At 45.6% G+C, this 21,622-nt stretch overlaps 1 protein-coding gene across 1 annotated transcript in view; it reads right to left on the bottom strand.

Annotated features, from left to right (window-relative positions):
• ARHGAP5 (Rho GTPase activating protein 5) overlaps positions 1-21,622 on the bottom strand; it is a 79,375-nt gene that overhangs the window by 20,237 nt on the left and 37,516 nt on the right. Inside the window, exon 3 of the mRNA XM_083167790.1 lies at positions 12,683-12,827. Within this exon, the coding sequence (XP_083023916.1) occupies positions 12,683-12,827 (145 nt within the window). The remainder of the gene's footprint in view (positions 1-12,682; positions 12,828-21,622) is intronic.

The following is a 21,622-nucleotide window of genomic DNA, read 5'->3' on the forward strand; positions in this document are numbered from 1 at the left end:
AAAGGTCTCAAGGCTCAGACCCGTTTTAAAGTCCCATTTAAGAATACTGTGTCATTACCCATTTCTGCAATGTGAAAGCAGTATCAGTAAAAAACCTCACATTATGTGGCTGCCTTCATCGCTCCGTGTGTAGGTGCCGTAGCAATAATGTGCGGCATCGTGCGTCGCTATCGCCCGGCGATTAATGTCCCCTTCCTACTAGATTGTAAGCTCCTCCGAGTAGGGCCCTCTTCCCTCCTGTTGTCAAAGCCCTCTTCTCTTCACATGTCACTCACAGCTCTCCTATACTCCAAAACTGTGACCATCTTCGTCCGCATACTCATCTCCATCATTGGCCTCAAGCCTCTAGTTGTATGTTGATTGAGTCCTCACTACTTACATTTAAGCTGTAATGTGTATTGATCTGTGGCGCTCTTTATTTGTACTCTATTTTTGTTATTTATTCAATGTAATGCCAAGTTTTGTCTCCCGGTACTGTTCCTTTGTACGGCGCTGCGAAACACTTGTGGCGCCTTATAAAAAAAATAATAATAATAATAATGCTGGATAAATTGTGTTAATCGCAGGTCAGGGCAAGTGTTCTCACTGTAGACTACTGGCCCTGAAAGATCGCTCAGCACACAGCGCTGACACATTGCTGTGCGGTGCTGTGTGCTGAGCTATCAACATTGCTCAGATCGCTCAGCAGTGTAACCCCATGTTTAGACAGAGTAAGATTATTTGTGGTGCTGAACTTGGAGGTACACCAATCATTCTTATTGTAATGGTCAATTACAAATAAACACATGCATCCAATCGTATGTATCGGGTCTGAGGCAGTCAGACCTCGGTTGGTACAGATCATCACACAGTTATTTCCTGTCTCAGACCAGATGTCGCAGGGAGGATTTTTACTTTCACTGGATGAGGATATGCTGATCCGCTGGGGACCACTTCCAACGCTCTCGATGCAGATGGCCAACTAAGTGATCACAGATTTCAGAGCTTCAAGTAGGGAGACAAAAAAAATCCCACAATTTGGACTAGATCAGGGTAGGCCTGTACTCTGCCGCCAACTTGCCATCAAACACCTGACAGCATCGGTTCTGGTTTTATAGATTTATTGGCACAGAGCAGACTTAACAATGAAAAAAAGACATGATCAGAATTGCTGAAATCATTAAGGTGCCCACAGGGTAACAAGCTCAAGGACATAGTACAGGGGATGGGGGACATTTTAGGAGCATGCAAAATCAAGTCTACTAGACAGCTAAGGGGGGTAATCAATCTGTGACGATATTTCCCGACAGGGGTAATAGCGGCACTCACCCATTCAGCATTGAAGGCTGCCAGATCCGACTGGTCTGTTTTGTCAGAAAAGGCCACTGATTGTCTAATTCACGGCCATTTTTCGACAATCTTTGGCTGTTTCTGACAATTTACTGACTTTACCGCTGGACAGTCGGTACATTGAATTCAATCTGGGATTACGACTGTCGGAACGCTCCGACGGTGCCTGACGTCAGATGTCGGCGCCGCACAGAGCACGCAGGCGGGCTCCAGGCTCCAACAAAAACATGCCTGGAGCCGGCTGCAGCTCTGACAGGCATGTGGGCAGCAACATACCTTTGTGCGCTCGGCGAGTTGTGTGCGCGCACAGCTCAGAGGGAACACTGCCTATATCCATACATTCTGCTATTTTCATAGGCTGATTCGTCATTTCTTGATGATCATTAATAAAAAATGCTGAGAATCTTTATTTCCCCAATGTTCCCTTTAATTATTACATCTGGGTACCACATTTACCCCAAAGAAAACAATTTCCTCAGTACTTGTGTACTAGCACGGCGCCCATCGCATCGCAGACTATATCGCATGCGATATCGCCCGATGTTGTACATTGCTATACAATGCGATTATAAATTGTATAAGCACCCTAATGGGTGGTTACAATGGTTAAATGTACCCCCACGCCACCCCCAAGTATAAACCTGAACCCGAAGCGTGGCGAGCGCAGCGAGCCCGCGAGGGGCGACAGTACGCGTCCATACCCCCACTATCCATGTCGGCGTGGAGTTGAGAATATTAAGTGTGGCGAGCGCAGCAAGCCACCGAGCCCGGAGCGTGGCGAACCCCGCGAGGGGGCGCGGATACCTTTACAGGTATCCGCGTCCCCTCGCGGCCTTCACAGGTATCCGCGTCCCCTTGTGGGGCACGCTGCACTCGCCACGCTTCGGGCTCGCTGGCTCGCCACACTTTCTATTCTCAACTCCACGCCGACGTGGATAGTGGGGGTATGGACGCGTACCGCTGCGCTCGCCACGCTTCGGGTTCACGTTTATACTTGGGGGTGGCGTGGGGGTGCATTTAAGCATTGTAAGCACCCATTAGGGTGCTTATACAATTTAATATCGAATAGGAGTTAAAATTGCGTCGCATCGCATGCCATCGGGTGTATGGCATGCGATGCGATTAAAAAAATCGGGCGACTAATTATCAGGGCGCCGTGCTAGTACACAAGTACCATTTCTGCACCCATCTGGATTGCAGGAAGGGCAATATGTGGTTTCTTTAGCTAAAGAGAATGATAAACTGTTCAACAGCAAAAGGACGGATAACACTAAAACCATTAAATAAGGTAAGAATTTAATGAGGTACATTGCTGGCAGGCCAAGGCAGCCGTGGCACACGCACTAAGAAAGTTTTGGATTTGGATTGGACAAACGCTTGAACTAATTGGACCCAGGGGATACGTATGACATTGCTGGATAACAGAGCAAAGCTTCTTCATTTTAATCACAAAAATGCACGCAGTATTCTGCAGCCAAAAACCAGCCTGATGAACACATCATACAGGCGCTTCTACCTCTGGAGCAGAAGGCAAATATACGTTCGGAATATTACTGGTTCGCAAACATGAAGAAACCGCGGACGCCAATCTCTACTCTGTAAGATAACATGCAGTAAAGCAATGCACAACACCCACAGTCAATGTTTAGTAACCCATAGACCTTCTCCGTGACGAGAATGCCCCAAGCATAAAAGCTGCAATGAGCATGCAGAGATAATGAGACATGTAAATAGCAGCCAATTTGTATTTCACTCTGCCACTTTACTTCGCCACCTAGAGCACTTGCAAAAGCGGATATTTGAGGTACTAAGCTGTGAGACAGGCTTCCTGCTACCCACAGCATTAACTCTTCTAGTCTGGCGGTCTTCCCAAGGGCTTAAGCTATAAGTGCCTTTCTGCCCTCTATGTTGGAATTTCCTCTAAATAATGTCCATGTTCCTCTTAACCAACCAGCCGCCATCTTCACCTGTAATTTTGGGATTACTGGGATTACTGTAGCAGTCCTGTTACACTCCTTCCATCTCACCCCACCCCAAACTGTGGTCCATTTTTTCCTGGACATCTGTATTCTGGCTCAATTAAGGAGATAGAGTCATAGTAGAGGACATGGAAGTTGACATCTGGGCGACTTGCAACATACACTTTCTTTCCAAAAGGCAAAAGGTTAGTGAGGAAGGAAGAGATTATCTGACCCAGCTACAGTTAAAGGCCCATACACACTGGGTGACTTGGAGCGGAAAGCCGCTCAAAGTGCTCATAGTGGCTTTCAGCTCAAAGCCGCCCAGTGTTTATGTCCCGGCGATGATGCGCATCACCGCTCATCGCCGGGACATACACACTGGTATAACCAGCAGATAAACGGCTTTGCATAGCTCTGCGCAAAGACTGGTGCAGATATCCTCTATGTGTATGTGTCACTTCACAGTAACATCCATTTCTGATGAACCTCACTAAAATAAAGGGGAGATTCCTGACAAGTCAGAGAGACGTTAGATCGCTCAGCAAGACTGCACAGCGATGTGAGGACACTGGACCTAACTACATTTACCCAGCAAGACTGCACAGCGATGTGAGGACACTGGCCCTAACTACATTTACCCAGCAAGACTGCACAGCGATGTGAGGACACTGGCCCTAACTACATTTACCCAGCATGCTGGATGTTATTATATGCCCTCAAATCGCCCCGTATGTAGGCCCCATTAGACCTACAGGATACAGCAAGAGACTCTGCTTGGATATAGATCCCCAGGCTGTAAACATCAGAGGCAGGTTCTAGTAAAAGCACCCTGTTCCACTTTGAAAACATTCTCTGTTAAACGTCTCCTTCAGCTACTATGCGAAGGTTTCCAAAACTGTACTTGTGATATTTAATGCATTTACCCCAAAGGTTACTGGAGAAATAAAAAGCCGAGCGGATTAGGATTTCTAATGCATTCCAAGAGCACAGGAGAAAAGTCCGCCCAATATAAATCTGAACAATACTTCAGTGCCAGAAGCTGGTAGGAAGATGGGAATGATCCCAGTGACCGGCAAGTAACATTACGGGTGATACAATGTGCAAAGGACAACAAGAGATGAGCCCAATGCCTCAATACTGGGACAAAGGGACCCATTACCCCGAGGCTTGCTTTTTACATTTCTGTGAGGGGAGGAGAGGTTTGGCTGGTGTAACACTACTTATCCCTCTCTGGGGTTGTATATTCTACACACATCGCAAAAACGTGCATCATTATGACGGAAAATATCGTACACACGTCGCGATAACCTTGCTATCCGATCGGGATCAAATCTCATGGCAAGCCAAACATACGCATTCGATTTTGACCATATAGTACAGCTCTGTACTATATAGTCATGGCTGCAATGTCTATTTGGCTATTCAAAATTGAATGGTAAATCTCCCTGTGTGTACACACCATTCAAATGTACCTCCACTGACTGCACACCTGCCAGCAGTGACCTACCCAGTGCACTGGTTGCCTCAGATGGTTCCTCTGCGGGCAGGATGAGCTTCACGTGGATGTTTCCGTACACTGTATATCATACTACTGCACAAGCATCTGCTTTCCCATAACTGCATTGGGTCCTTATATGGCTCACGTCCCACAGTGTAACCTTCGTAGTGCGCCCAACATGGCTGCCTCATCTGGTACACGTGTGGATGGGCTGAAAAATATATGGACCTGACTGTCTTATTGGGACCTTAAACTACACAGCAATCAGTTCATATCGTTTCATTGCTACTCCACCCAGGATAAACCTATGCGGTGCACCCAACATGGCCGCCTCACCTGGTACCTTGTTAGGGTTGAATACACAACCCGTGGAAGTTATTATCCAAAATGCCTGTACCAACACTACATTGTACCTACTGTGTTCTCAAGGCTTTATTTTATGACTTATCTACTGCTGCACTACCTAAACCCTTTGTATTATGTGTGTTGTTATGATGTCTAATGCGCCTCGAGTACTGTTGGAGAAAGTGCGCTACATAAATAAAACTTAAGGTATGTACACACGGGGCGACATATCACCCGGCGATATATCACTCAATGCCAGGGATGGTCGCTGATGAAACAAACCTCTGCCGGCGGTGCCGCAGAGGTAATCAGCTGGTCACAGGAACTTGCGATTAGAACGGGGCAGAAAACGGGAGCGCGCACCCGGCGATTTATCGCCGGGGCACACTCCCATCACTGGCAATATGGTCGCCTGCGACCATATTGCCCGCGATATTAGCAAACATCACTGCCGTGTGTCCACGGCTATACTACTTAATCAATCACGAATGTGTATTTATTTAAACAGATGGAAGCTGTAGTTACAAAGTCTGCGCACAAAAGTAACTAATTCCCCACCACACTCACTTATTTTTATTAAGATTTAAATACTTTTCATTTGATTTGTGTTGTAAGGAGAGCACCAAGGTGCAACAATTAGTGACCTGTGTAGAACGCCAGCATATTCTACTGTTCCTCTAAGGGCTAAATAGGTTCTGAATTCATCTAGATTTCTTGTCCATGTTATACCGGGTCGGACCAGGGTTGCTGCGCATTCTAAACGGGTAATCCGTGTTGAGCGACCCGGGTCCCGTACACACTATATGGAGGCAGCAGAATCAACTCCAAGCACTGCCTCCTCCCATGCCCCCCTATGACGTGCTGCCCCTTTCAAATCAATGCCAGTCAGGAGGTATGGCAGCATAATGAATGCACAGCAGTGAGCGGTATTTAGGTGTCTGTAACGGGCATACGCAGAAAAGCTGTTCCGGGGACAGTGGTCCCAGGAATGGGAGGAGTCAGTAACAGGCAGTTACTGGTAGTAAGTGGGAATCTCCTATTGGCCCAGGTCCTGGGAGAACGAAGGCCAAGCAGTGAGGCGTATTCCCATACACACACATAAACATACATACCAGCACGAACACATTCACTGAGTGTGCAGAGGTGTTGGGAAATTAAGTAGAAATCACTAAATATCATTAAGTCACACAGTTCTTAGAAAACCAGAATTTGCCACATGGATAAAGTCCCTTACTGATGCCACTTCTATGACCATTTCCATACATACTTCCTACATGCAGCAGGTCTGGTATAAAGGTCTAAACTGCAGTACAGTAAAAACGATAGGATTTCCGTATGGTTCAGTTCTATTTGCCGTGTTTAGTGACCTTGGTGGAAAGTATGCCCAGAGTTACATTCAGCCAAGCCAACTTGTTTTGTTCTACTCAAATACCAAGGCAGCAGGACAGGACACCCCCCGGGCAGCAATTATACAGGTACTAACACTAACGCAAGCGAGAGGTGTAAAAGGACATCGGCAGTATAACATTTAACTACACTTCCTTCCAAAGTGTTAATATGCAACGAATATGTGACCAAAGTGGGAGCATGAAGTGCACCAGGGATTGCACAATTGCAGAGCTAATCCGCATCGCTATGGGGCATACACACGGGAGGGATTTTTGCTTAATTTCAAATATCCTAAAATCACCCCATGTGTACGCCCCATTAATTCTGGCCTAAAGAACACATTTCTGTATTGTGAGACTTGAGAGATTCCTAGATTGCAGACAGAGAAACCAATGAGTGTTCCTGTGCATAATTATTTTCTTGTATCCTAGAATTATTAGCTTTATTCAAGTTCCTTTTAGCTAAAATGAATAGGAATGTATTATATTGCTTTATATACCATCCAGCCTCCTTTGTATATTAATCTACGCAGTAACGTTGTATAGTGTACATACTGCTTACAAGGCGCGTTGGGGAGACTGATGAAATGTTGGAGACACAAAATGCCAACCAATCCGTTTCCATCATTTTTTTTTCACGCAGTTTGTAGAGTGATAGACTCGCTCCAACATTTGACACATTTACCCCGTAATTCTGACTATGCCATAAAAAACACGCAACCGCGGATCTATGAATTAACTGGGGCCCTCCTCCAGACGGCAGGGAATGGTGTCGCATGTGATAGGACTGCATGCGATCCTGGGGTCAGACGGCCATTCACTGCAGCGATACATTGCAGTAACGTATGGCCATCTTAACAAGTGAGAACTAAGGTCCAATGTGACAAGCCTCAACATTTCTCAACCACATTTCTGTAAAGATTAAATTCAACTTTAAAATAAGTAGAACGTCAATATTAAAAGAAAAATGCATAAAAATAATGGAGAATCAGAAGCACAGTACTGCATACTTCCGAAGGTCTGCTACAAGTGGAGAAGTAACCCATAGCAACCAGCCACATTCTGGGAAGCATTTATCATGCTCAAACAATGGTAACTTCTAGTTTGCTATGGGCAATGTCTCCCCATGGCCAATTTCTGCAGCATGGCCCTCGTTAGCGATGTCCTTCCTCATGCACGATGATGGAGGACATCATTAATCAACCGCAAGAGCGCGCCTCATTAATTATACAATGTATACACATGAGACGATATTCACGATAATAATGATCATGCATATTGTTAACTTGTATCATCTAGTGCAGGGGTGGGGAACCGTTTTGGTACCAAGGGCAGTTTGTATGGGGAAAAAATCCTTTGGGGGCCACATGTAAAAATGTATCCCAAAAACTGTCCTGCTGCAGCCGCCCCACGCTCTGGCGGCTGTCGCTAAATAGGACTCCCAGTCTCTGGCTGCGGTTGATTAAGAGGAATCTCGCAAGATTCCGCTGTACTTGACTCCTGACAAAGCCGCTGGTCGGGTGGGAGGTCCACTAAGACCTGCCTCGGGGGCCGTATTCGGCCCCCGGGCCTGAGGTTCCCCATCCCTGATCTAGTGTGTGTTCACCTTAATGCTAGGTACACACTGGGCGATATAGCATTAACGATACGCATAATATCCTTAACAATATATTGTGGACATCGGGTAGTGTGTAAGCTCAAAATGGTTAATGAGCATTGTTAGACACCCGCCCTACCCCATACACATTCAGATCAATCTAACAATATTGTCAGCGTCTGCATGTATGGAGGAGTCCCGGTAATGTCACTGACGGATATCGCCCCAGCCCTGGTGATGTCACTGACGGATATCGCCCCAGCCCCAGCGATGTCACTGACGGATATCGCCCCAGCCCCGGCGATGTCACTGACGGATATCGCCCCAGCCCCGGCGATGTCACTGACCGATATCGCCCCAGCCCCGGCGATGTCACTGACCGATATCGCCCCAGCCCCAGCGATGTCACCGACCAATATCGCCCCAGCCCCGGCGATGTCACCGACCGATATCGCCCCAGCCCCGGCGATGTCACCGACAGATATCGCCCCAGCCCCGGCGATGTCACTGACCGATATCGCCCCAGCCCCGGCGATGTCACTGACCGATATCGCCCCAGCCCCAGCGATGTCACCGACCAATATCGCCCCAGCCCCGGCGATGTCACCGACCGATATCGCCCCAGCCCCGGCGATGTCACCGACAGATATCGCCCCAGCCCCGGCGATGTCACCGACAGATATCGCCCCAGCGATGTCACTGACAGATATCGCCCCAGCCCCGGTGATGTCACTGACAGACATCGCCCCAGCGATGTTACTGACAGATATCGCTAACGATATGAGTCAGTGTGTATGCACTATCCAATTCTCCCATGGCTCCGCCATTATAGATCGTAGTACTGGCGGTGCCAGGAATCGCCCAGTATGTAACCAGCGTAAATCAGCTGGCAGATTCAACCTATTACCAGAGTGACAAAGACTGGACCCAATCTCATCTCCTACCATATCATCTTCATTAAAAGTGCGTTAATCCCATTACAACACAATGTACAATGTGACATGGCAAGGTCAAACAAACACTATGAATCTCATTGTCCTATACAAAGGGATAGGATAACACTGTCTATGAAAGAATATGGTAGATTATCTGCCATACGGAAACTTCATTTACAAGAATGACACCGTGAGCTCCAGGACTACGGAGGAACACGCGCAGCAGGGGGTCGTTAGCCACATGCTGGGTGCAGTCCTCTAGCACAGGATTACTGCACCACTGTAATACCAGAAATGGAATGCACAATAAGATTACAGATAGTGCTAACAAAACAAATGTAATGTGCAAAGAATAAAGTATACATTGCTAGCTATTATGATAAATGCAAACTAAACCTTCTGCCTACTTTTTAGTCATCTGTGTTTGGAACGATGCATGCTACTATACCCCTTTTACACCAAAATCCCTGATCCGACCCAGTATTCTGAACACATTTCCAAGCCAGGTTGCATCGGGGATTTGCACAGTTTATACCCCTTTTACACCAAAATCCCTTGTCGGACCCTGGTCTTTGAACACGGGAGTTTCCAGGGTTGGACCAATTATACACAGCACTGTGACCCAGGTCGGACCCAGGTCTGTGCCGTTTACACTGAACCTGGGTCAGCACTGCTTTTACCTATGGATGACATTAAAAATGGCCATTTTAGGACTGATAAACTGCCATTCAACCTTCCCTCAATGATTTAAAATAAAAATTAAAAGACATGACAAGTTAGCATTGCAAAATGTTGTAATTAGTAAAATATTTTTCAAAAAGTTATATTCACCATGTGCTCTCCCCAGCTCCTTCCCCTGCAGCAATCCGAATCTTCCATGTGTGTGTCCCCCCCCCCCCAAAGAAAAAATAATATAAATGATACAGCATCCAATTATGATTTCTGTGTGCACTGCCTGTATCCTTCCTGGCTGCTGTCTTTTGCCACTGCAGCGCACTGTGAAAAGACGTCCAGCACTACTGGTATCACTACCTGGATGTCCAAACCTGGGTTGGGACCATTTACACCGCCCACAACCCAGGTCCAACCAGTGTTCAACCCTGGTCAGGACCTGGGTAGGAGACCAGTGTTACTGGACCTGGGTTGGCCCCTTTTACACCAACGCTCACCTGGGTCCAACCTGGGTTATTCCTTGGTGTAAAAGGGGTATTACACTGCGGTGCCGACCTGCAGTGTAAACGGGTGTGGCACTTGCACATCATTTCCAAGCGCTGGAACCGCCGCGCTGGGGGCAAACCCAGCACCAAGGTAAGCTGCCCCCAGCCTCATCTGGACCGCGAAGCCCCCCCCTCCCGTGAGGTGATCGGATGCCGCACACAGGCATCGATTCACCTCCTCCCTGTCTCCGCTGCTGTCTGCACAGCAGACTGGGATGTGTGCGGAAGCACACATTGCATCGCACCGTGTACGGGCACCTTTACAGTAACTTAAGGGTTCCCAAACTTTTCAAGGCAGACGAACGGTCCAGTTCGAAGTATGTGCAGGCTTGAGCACAGGTGAATTAATCAGTACCTCAGTCAATTTGATTTAACAGTCTGCGCTCAGCCATCGATTTCATTAAAACAGTTAAAAAAGTATGTGCTGCACAAACTTTTTGAACTAGGTTCCAATCGCATGTGATCACGTTCAAAATGCATGCAATGATCGCACGGTGTATGAGCACCTTAACACGGAAAGGGGAACAATTTAACAACTCTGTTTAAATATAAAATAAATCAGAGAACCACACTGTACGGTTTCAGCAGCAAACAACCATTCTCAGACAGTACTGCACAGTCCTGGGAATGGAGAGACGATGTTTTTGCTACAGATGAACCCTTTATTTCAGTCGGGTGACTGGGACAGCATCTGCCTCAGCAGAGCGGCATGTGGCTGGGCTCGATCAACACAGCTTGTGTTGCCTACCAAATATTTCACACAGAACCAACAGCTTTTAACACCTTCCTCACTTGGAATGGCTGCAAGGTACAGAACGGCAGATTTAAATGGGATCTAGCTTTGCGAACACATTCCCTGCTGAATTAATAGCCAACGTATTGCCATAACACAAACGAGGCGCTCTGACAACAGATGGCGGCCTTTTAGCACAAGATACTAAGCGGGGGGGGGGGGGGGGGGGTGTTAAGGTGGTAAGATGAAAATCAGGGAGGCGAAATAACACTATAGAAATACCGAATATAAATGGAAAAAGGGGTCAACAATAGCACTGTCTGTAACACACGCTTCACAAAATTAAACCATTCAGTGATTTTTTTTACAATATTTCTGTTCTATACACTTATTTTATTTTTCCGTGTTTTTTAGGGCTCGTATAGCCAGATAACAAAATATGCATAAAACCGTAAGGTTGCTTTAAACTAAAGTTATAACTATGTAACGACAGCCAATAATCAGTCAACTTTAATGTTGCTGTAGCCACTGGGGGCCCTTTTAGAAACGTTAAACGACTTTGGCAGCCGTAGTGTCTAGCAAATCATAATCCCGCTAATGAGCAGAAAAGTGAAGCAATATCCGCGGCAATTCAATTCCGCCATATGTGCGCAGTCAAATATTGCAGCAATGTTTGGTGGCACGCTGTGTGGAACTGAATCTGGTTTACCAACGCTTTACAGAATAGTGTAGGGATGACAAACACGGGGCATATTTTTTTCAATCCCAGGATTGGAATCCCTAATGATAACGTGACAACAACCCAGAAATTCTGGAAGTGAACCTTTATGGCCCCTTCAGAATGACTATCTGGAATATTTAAGGTGTAATGCACAACCGTCGAGATGTTCTAGCCATGGTTAGTGTCTGCAACAACATTAGAACTGTTACATGCAGTGGCGGTTTTTACCTATGGGCTGCAGCCCACCCAGGTAATATCCGCCACTGTTCTCTGCCTATGAAGCCAGATGAGATCTGCGAGACTGCTCTGGTTTCAATGTGACTGGCAGTGGCTCCCTATTGGAAGTCCTCCGGGATGCCTCTCTGTGCACAAATGCCTGGCAGCCCCAAAAATGGGTGACGCAATCCCTGCCAGGTGAAAAATAGTCAACGATTCACCAATCAGCTTCCAATCACGGATGTTTTTGCCCAATTTTGAGGACACTTTCACCCACGGCATTTCACTTTTTTTCGCTCGAATTAGTCCTAAAAAAACTGGGGGGAAATTGATGATTTCTCACCTGGCCTGGAAATTCGGCCAGGATTAAATACCCACAAAAGCTGATCAGAACAATTATTGATATAATTGCGTATTATGCTAATTCACCTTGCATTTTGTTAATTGATAAAAATAAAACTTCTATTTTTGAAAGCATTCTCACTTTGCCACATTTTTTTCACACCGGCCTAAAACTTAAAAAACATTTGCATAATGCTAAATGATAAATTCCAGTTCATATTTCATCTCACCACATCTGAAATGCGCACAATTAGCTATGTACTATACATCTCCTATCGCTGCCAAGTGGAACTCCTACTGGATGCTGTATTGAAAGTATCACTCCCGATATATATTTCTAAATGATGGCAACAGACAACTTGATTGGAATAAACACTGGAAATGCATTGTGGATCCATACCTGACTCTTCAATGAAGTCCACGCACTTCTTCACAAAGACCGGAATCGGCCTCTCGGGGCTCACCAGTTCCTGAAGGGGCTTGCCAAAGTAATTGCTCTCCCAGTTCCTGCGTGTTGGTGGGTTAAACGGCTTGCTTTTCTTTTTCTACCCCAGACGGACAAAAAAAGAAAGTACATTTCATATTACGGACACATTCATAGGAGCCCTAAACTTAGGAAAATAAGAGACATCGAATTCGGCGGCTGATAAGAACCACTTGGTCCACCTAGTCTGTCCATTTACATGCACACACTAGGGTTAATATTTTTTGAGCAGCCAATTAGCCTACCATTATATTTTTGGATTGTGTGGAGGAAACCAGAGTACCCGGGGGAAACTCAAGCACAGGGAGAATATGCAAACTCCACACAGTTAGGGCTATGGTGGGAATCGAACCCAAGACCTTAGTGCCGTACTGCCCTAAGTTAATCATTACATAAATAGACTGAAGCAAAACTCCAACATATATTTTTTTGGCTTAATTGTGACTAATAAAAGATAAAAAGCACATACTGGACAATTAACACAAACATTTGACATAAAAGTTACAGTAAAGGTAAGATAATATATTTTTCGGAATAAAAAGAGCAATGAGCCAGTGTAATAGGTTGGGCACGGACAGGGGGCGAGGTTGGATAACTCACTGCTTCTTGACTGACATGTGAGTCACAGGGAGTGGAAGGCAATTCATCACTTAGTGCGAGTGCACCCAACAAGTGATAAGCACAGAGAATCAGAAACTAATGGGACTAGGAGGACTGGAAGCCAGGATAGTGCTTGAAAGCATCAGGAGGAAGGAGGACCCTGCCTCTGAGATCTTACACGAGTTGTAGGAAAAATAATCCTCTGCAAAAATAACTTCATTGCCCTTCCACAAAAAGCTTTAAAAAAAAATCCCTGCCACAAATATTAAACATTTGACCTGTATTAAGGTCCCCATACACGGATCTGACTTGTCTTAGGAACAAGTTAAGGCCCCCATACACTATGCAATTTGGTCCTGATTTCACCCGATTCAGATGGATCGGGCAGTGAAATCGGGCCAAATCGCAGGTATAGACACCCGGTCCGACCAAATGCGCGGTCCCGTGCGCATCGGGTCAGAGTCGGGAGGTCGGACCGGATGCACATAAGATTTGCTAAATCTTATGTGCAGCCGGGCAGGGGACACAGGCGGCGGATGCTGGCGAGGGAGATGGGCAGGGGGAGCCGGAGCAGGGAGCTGTCAATGCTCCATCTGGTGGAGGGAGCAGGGGGGGACGCTTCTAGTAGCGTAGAGGCAGCGGACGCAGACTGTGATTGGCTGAGCGCTCTCAGCCAGTCAGCAATTGGCTGAGAGAGCGCTCAGCCAATCACAGGCCGCCCATTCATTGTATGGGATTTTTTTTTCTCCAGCGCTGACAGCTCCCGGCTCCCCCTGCCTGCCTTTACGTTACTGCCGCCTGTGTCCCCCGCAGTGTCCGCTGCCTCTGCGCTACTAGAAGCGTCCCCCAGCCACCTCGCAGCGTCCTCCACCCGCCACCTGGATGTCCCTTGGCCCCCTGCTCCCTCCACCTTGTAGCTCCCCGGGAGTTGCAAATGATACATCGCATGCGATGTATCATTTGCAAAACTTGGCACATCAGTGCCTAATCGTGTGTCCCCCTCCCGGGGAGCTGCAGGGGGAAATCAGGTCCGACTTGTCCTTTAGAACCTGTTTTCCCTTGAACTTCCCCAGGAGGGCTCCCATCTGATTTGGTACTTGTGCCATTTTTTACATGTTATAAATAGCATGCGATTTATCGCATGTAAAAGAACTGGGAGCTGCCAGAGGAATTGGATGAGATATATTGTGGGTGTAAAAAAGCACCTGTGATGTGCAGCTGATCCTCCAAATCAGAGCTATAGATAGATATAGATATATCTATATATATTTTACGTGCTACATGTATGATCCACAGGAAACAATGCGCAGGGGAACGCACATCGAATGGGACCTGCGTATCGCACCAATCCATCGGAATCGGACCTGTGTATGGGGGCCTTTAGACATACAGAAATTAAAATAATTAAGTGTACGGTAAAAGACAACGGGAGAACCATAGTCAGAGAGCATTCTACAAACACGCTGTGATGACCAGACACTGTACACACATATGCTTCACTGACAGCCTTTGATGTCCTGCCTTAAAATAAACATTTGCACATAAGTGTCTGTCTGTATCTCCGAAACACTGCCATCTGTTGGCAGCAAGTGAAACTACATCTCACACACACACACATGCACAAACGCAGAGGCAATCACAAGGTAGCAGACTAACTTTCGAAGCGGGCTTACTAGTTACATACAGTATATGCACTAGAAAACATCAGTTTTCCCAGTACAGAAGCCTGCTCACGTATTAAATTGAAAAGAAATTTACACAGCATTGTCAATAATGATAGTCACTGCTTTACACGGTTAGTAATACTGCTGGAACTTCAAACGCATCAACTCAAAGCTCCGGCTGCATTAGGAAACTGGTGCGTAGCATCCAGAAGACGGGCACCTTGTCATTACTGATGGCTAAAAGTGACTGCGGCTTGTCATGTAGTCAAACAAATAAAGCCGCTCTATCGGGCAAAGTAACCGCCGCTGCGCCATTACCGGCACCACATGCTGCCAGCACTTATTCTCCAATAGAACTCATACTTTACTTTGACTTACACAAAAAATATGAATAGAAAATTTAGGTCAAATTATACTCTTCTCCGAAACATGAGGAAAATGCAGAGATGATGTCAAGAACAATTACAATCAGACAGCCATTGTCTTTAAGTGAGAGCATTGGCTGAGAAGCCGGATGAACGAGGGGCGGAAGGACTACACGTGACAGGAAGGCCAGGTTGCGATACTGCGGAGCTCTCCAGATTCTGAACATTTGTAAAAGTCTTGGATAATGGTGTTCGGAGTCGTTTGCAAATAGCAGCCGCTGCTCCACTTTAAGCATTAAAGACGTATTGTTCCTTCCCTTTGCTTCAGTCTCTGAGCTAGCAATTCCTATATTGACAGGAACAGACCATGTGAGAAATGCTGGCCCTACAGCGTTCTCTCAGGCCACAGCTAGACCTTACCTTACACTACGCTTATACAAAGGACATGTGCAGCATACCAATGTCTGCAGGAGTCTGGCCAGATACTAAACACAACTGCAATTTTGTTCTAGATGTGCTTGAGGAACAGCAGTATTAGAACAGGGGCAAGCAATGTCCGAACTACACATGCCAGCAAGCCCTGTCACAGTTTTGCAGTTAAGGCGTTAAAAAATGGCATGCGGGGACCTGTAGTTCCACTTCACCTGGGTACCTGCCCTGGTACAAAAACATCCTACGCTTATAAAAGGGAAGATTTCAAGTTTGGAACAAAGTAATAAAAAGGGAAAAAAATGTACACCTTGGAAAACAATGAATACAAATATAAAGAGGTTCAATTACAAAACATCAGGTTGGAAATCCAGAGACGCTTCTGATCATTTTAATGTCCAATATTTAAAACGGCAATGCAACGTAAAATTGCAGTGTACAAATAAATCAGCCAATAGTTATCCTACATGAAAAGAAATACTTTGTGTGTAAGACCTTCCATGGTATTAACGGGCCGTGGTACCCAGGACGATAAATATCACTATTAAATCCAACCTAGAACAGTGGTGTCTCAATTTTGCTTTTGTTCATTAAATAAAAAAGCTCTGTACAGGCTGACCGCATTCAGTGGTTGGGACAAGTAATGGCTTATCGATGGTTTGCCAAAATTTCCAACATTCAGAAACATCTGCACTTTCAGGTCAAAATGACATTCAACCTATTCAATGCCCATGATAGTTTTTTGACTGTCGGAACACACGCAGATCGGCGAATAACTCCCATATCACATGTTTAAGTTGAAAAAGCAACAGTTTTTGACTATTTTGTGCAGATGCAGCTTCAATTTTTAAAAAAAAGTGTATCAGCAGAAAAGCATCACTGACTACACGTCCGTATTTCTCCGCTAGCCGAAAAATCCAGACAAGCTGGCTGTCTAAGGTTAGGCTGGGATTGCCTACACTATGATTGCCTACACTATACCGCTTTCAGGCTGCCTAAACGTTTTAAAAAACGGTATTTTAAAACGTATTTAAAAACGGGTCTGTGCCTTCACACTGCAGTAGATTACAGTTTTAAATACCGTTTAAATACCATTCACATCAGTCAACCCGTTTAATCCCCTGAACACTTTTCAAGGCAGAATGCAGGGGACAGCCTATCACAGGTCTGTAATCTGTTGTTTTTACTAAATACCGTTTCAGAGCCATTCTCACTGCATAAAAAACAGCTCTGAAACGTGCAGGACTGATTTTTAAATGTTTTAAAATACCGGTTACCTTTAACCGGTAAATGAACAGCCTTAAACGTTTTTAAATTGGAAAAAAAATGGCAATATACCGTTTAACAAGTGCGGTGTAAAAGGGTTATTACATAGGCGGCTCTGTTGCTACAATAAAGTTGCCGTATTTTATAGAACACCAATGTGGAAGAAATACATTTGCAATGGAAACACTCCCGCCCCCCCCCCCCCCCCCCCCCCGATCCTGTAACTGGGAGGCAAACCTGTTACCAGACAGACTACTGAAATGGGAGCTACACCCCACTCTAGGGTTAAGTTAGGGACTTAATGTCATGATTCATATTTAGTTTAGAATAAGCAAACATCTATGTAATCGCTTTGTATAACATGGTATACACAGGGTATAGCGCCATGTTAGTATACACAAATCTACAAATGTATACTGTATGACTAGCTGGTGTCAGTCTTTGCTGACACTGCTACAACACAGATCTATGCTATATACTGTATATACCATTCCAGCGTTACTGTAGTTCTACTAGGGCTACCACAAAAGAATTGAATAACTTTGTTAGTCAATTGTTAATAGTAGGATCTACATATCTATAATGGATACATAACTACCCATCCATAAACAAACACACACACCGATAGGCGTTAAAATTACGCTTGATGCCATACATTTCTTGCCAAAGGCAAATGCACTGGGAGAGTGGTGTTCCGGTTGCCCAATAACCCCCTTCTTTACGAGTGGCTCGAATTAGGACATCAATAGCAATGATATATTGTATATTGTAATGGTTAGCATTACTGCTTCACAGCATTGAGCTCATGGATTTGATTCTCATCATGGCACTAACGGCCTCCATATACTTGTCCGATTTGAGCCAGATTTCAGATTTTACACAATTCTGACGGATCGGGCAGAGAAATCACTTCCGATCAGTTCTGTAGGTGCGTGCCAGCGGTGGCACCTGTAGTCTGCAGAGCTGGGAAGCGCCGGCCGGGAGAGGCGCTCTCCTCGCTCTGCATCCTCCGGGTACAGGCTGTGCTGCGGTAGTGGCAGGAGGTTTCCAAACACCCATTGAAATTAAGGGGCGGCCGCTGATTTCAATGGGAGCTTAGAAATCTCTTGGCCGACTGCCGCTACCAAGACTCTAATTGAATGAACGGGCAAGCTGCTAATTTATGGAGAGAGCTCTCTCAGCCAATCAGCGGCCACCACATTCATTTGAACATTCAACTTCCCCGGTAGCTCCCCTGGGGGCACTTTTTACATGCGATAATCACATGCGATTTATCACATGTACCAAATGGCACATCAAGTGCCAAATCGTATGTGAGCCATCCCGGGGAGCTCAAGGGAAATCAGGTCAGACTTGTCCTTAGGACTAGTGTATGGGGGCCTTAACTGTGGAGAGTTTTTATATTCTCCCCATGCTTACGTGTGTTTTCTCCAGTGTCATCCCACACACCAATATTACACTGGTAGGTTAATTGGCTGTCAATGAAAATGAACCCTAAAATGAACATGTGTGTGTACATGTGGTAGGGAATATAGACTGTGAGCTCCACTGGGGCAGGGACTGACCTGAATGTTGAAATATTCTTTGTAAAGCGCTGCGGAATATGTGTGCGCTATGTAAGAAACTGGTAATGATAAATGATTATTGGAACCGCTGCCACATCCTTCAGTTTAAGGGACAGAGCAGAGATGAAACACATGCTCCGTAGTAGCAGCTTCTTCTACCAGTGCACTGGACCAGAAAGCAGCTACCAGGAAAAAGAAGCCTTAACCATGAGGTGGGAGTATGTGAGCTCAGCAAGTGGTAACTTGGTAATACTTCTTCTATTATGTGTATAAGTTTAACCTTTTCCTAATCACACTTTTTTTTGTATTTTCATTAGACATCTTTGTGTTTGTATGTAGTGGTTCCGTTTGTTAGGTTGACTGATTAAGACTGGATTTGTCACATTCATAATTTGCAGCTCAATTTTATCGAGTTTATTCCTTCATAAATCTTTACCACGTTACTGTCTGTCGGAGCTTTAAACTTAGGTAAAATAAAATAGTTTGCGCATATAAAATATTATTAGGATTCCCTCTATGTATATGTAAAACTGCATTCCTGAAAACATGCATTAACTCTGATTCCCTGTGACAGTCTCCTACATATGGCTGATAATGTCTAGGGGCCATGTGTAATTGTCTCCTGTCTAGTGATTGTGTTCATTATGGTTGGGTTTAGCCACATATCAGATCAACCCGATCAAACTAACAGGTCTATACACACTGGGCGACTGAGCTGAGCAGCAGGTTTGAGTGGCTTTCAGCTCAGCGCTGCACCGCCTGATTGACTGATGTGTAGGCAGATGTAGGCAGATGTAGGCAGATGTAGACAGCGCTCCTGATAATGAACCTTTGCTACAGGCAAATATAAATACCTATGTAGCTTATTGAAAGGAATGGGATCATTTGGTCTACAGCAAGTTAGTCGACACAATTAGGTGGACATGGCTTTGGGGTCGACAGGTCATTAGGTCGACAGTCAAAAGTTTTTCACCCGAATGTCGACATGGACACTGGTTAAAGTGTACTGCTGCGCTCGCCATGCTTCGGGCACACTATTTTATTCTCCCACCACATCCTAGTGGATGGTAGGGCATGAAATGCCGCCTGTCAGCTAAAAAAAACAGTCAAAAACCCAATGTCCACCTATTGACTGTCGACCTAGACCAGGGCTGGGCAATTGCGGCCCTCCAGATGTTGGTGAACTACACATCCCAGCATGCCTTGCTTCAGTTTCAGCATGGCCACATAGCAAAACTAATGCAAAGCATCCTGGGATGTGTAGTTCATCAACATCTGGAGGGCAGCAATTGCCCAGCTCTGACCTAGACCATGCTGACCTAAGGCTTGTGTTGACCTAGAACCATGTCGGCATAATGATTGTTCACCAACTTGCTGTAGACCAAATGATCGTATCCCTATTGAAGATGGTTGATAAAGTAGTATCATTTGGCTCAGAAACATGGCTTTAAATGTAATTAATGTACCATGTACTAATTTTTTTTATTTTTTTATAATTCATACAACCAATGTATACTTTAAGGAACTATATAGTCTCAGAATTGTATTTTAGTAACCACATTATTTCTGTATACAAAATGTTTTTTCTCGGTTCTGCATTTTCATTCTGCATGCTGGCACAGTACAACAGTATTGGTTATTATTCTGTATACAATGGAGGACTGCACTGCTTAGCCGTATCACCCAGTATCAGTCACCGAAACAACCGGCCAGTATCACATCACCGGTCCGGCTGCATTAGTTATACTTCCAAACAGAACTGATGCGCAAATCAGAAATGTGGGTTCCAAGTAGGTGGCTACAGGTCGTTTCAGATTCCGATCCACTTGAAAGCAACCATTTTATAGCTAGTTAATATTCACCAAATGCGTGACATTGAAAATCAGCAATCCCTGTGTTGTCAGCAGAGTGACAGACTCCCTCAGATTTAGTGGCGCTGACAACCAATGACATTACATTCTCATTTTCATGGACATGAGCGCTTGAAGGATGTACTTTTGTCTGTGGCAGGGAGAGGGGGAAGGAAGTGAGAGACAGAAGGAACAAAAATAAGCAGAAGAGGTTTGTGGTCTGGTTTCACTTCTGATAGCCAGGAATAATCAGAAACCTGTGCAATGTGATTTATGACACTTATGTACAGAAATAAATGTGCATTATGTCTTAAACTCCATACACACAAAATTGCAGATTGTGCCCGTTTTTGGCAGCAACCGTCACACTGTACGCACGGTGGTATGGTCACTCAGAGACCATATCCCCCGTGATTTCTGCTGAAATAGCCCGGTGTGTACGAGGCTTTAGACACCTCAAATGTTCTGCTTAGGTTTAAAAGCTGTCCAGGTTGATTGGAATGGATGCACTTTATCATCAGGATACATACGCGTTCCCAGCGGTGGTCATAGCATTAACCTTGGCATCCCGATAGTAAAAATGCCAACCGGGGCACCAAAGGAACCCTAACCCTCTCCCCCTTCCTTGTGGCAGCCTAACACTAACCCCCACTGCCAAATCATTTCCTTTGTGTGTGTGTAAACCTAACCCAACTCGCCTACCCCGCAGCCTAACCCTAACCTTCCCCTCCTCGCAGGCTAAACACAAGTATCCCAATGGGTGCCTAAACCTAAGCCCCATTCCTCAGGGGCGAGCTAGTGGTCACACATACCAATTGGGACGCCTGCTGTCAGAATTCTGGCGTCAGCATCTTGATCTATTTGAGGTTCCTATGCCGGGAATTTGAAGGCAGACGAGATGCAATGCTGACCACATCAATTCCCCCTCCCCCCCCCCCCCCCCCCCCCTCCACCAAAATCGTTATCGGACCGGCAAAATTGCCTACATTGCTCAGTGTGTCACAGCTATGTGTGGTCGCATGCGATGATCTCGGGTTTGCGGTGCTATATATCTAACTTGACACTATTGCTAGCAACAACATGCATGCTAATGAAGGACGGAACGGCGATCGTTCCA

The sequence above is a fragment of the Crinia signifera genome, chromosome 12 (genome assembly GCF_055691185.1).
Source record: "Crinia signifera chromosome 12, ASM5569118v1, whole genome shotgun sequence".
NCBI classification, from domain to species: Eukaryota; Metazoa; Chordata; class Amphibia; order Anura; family Myobatrachidae; genus Crinia; species Crinia signifera.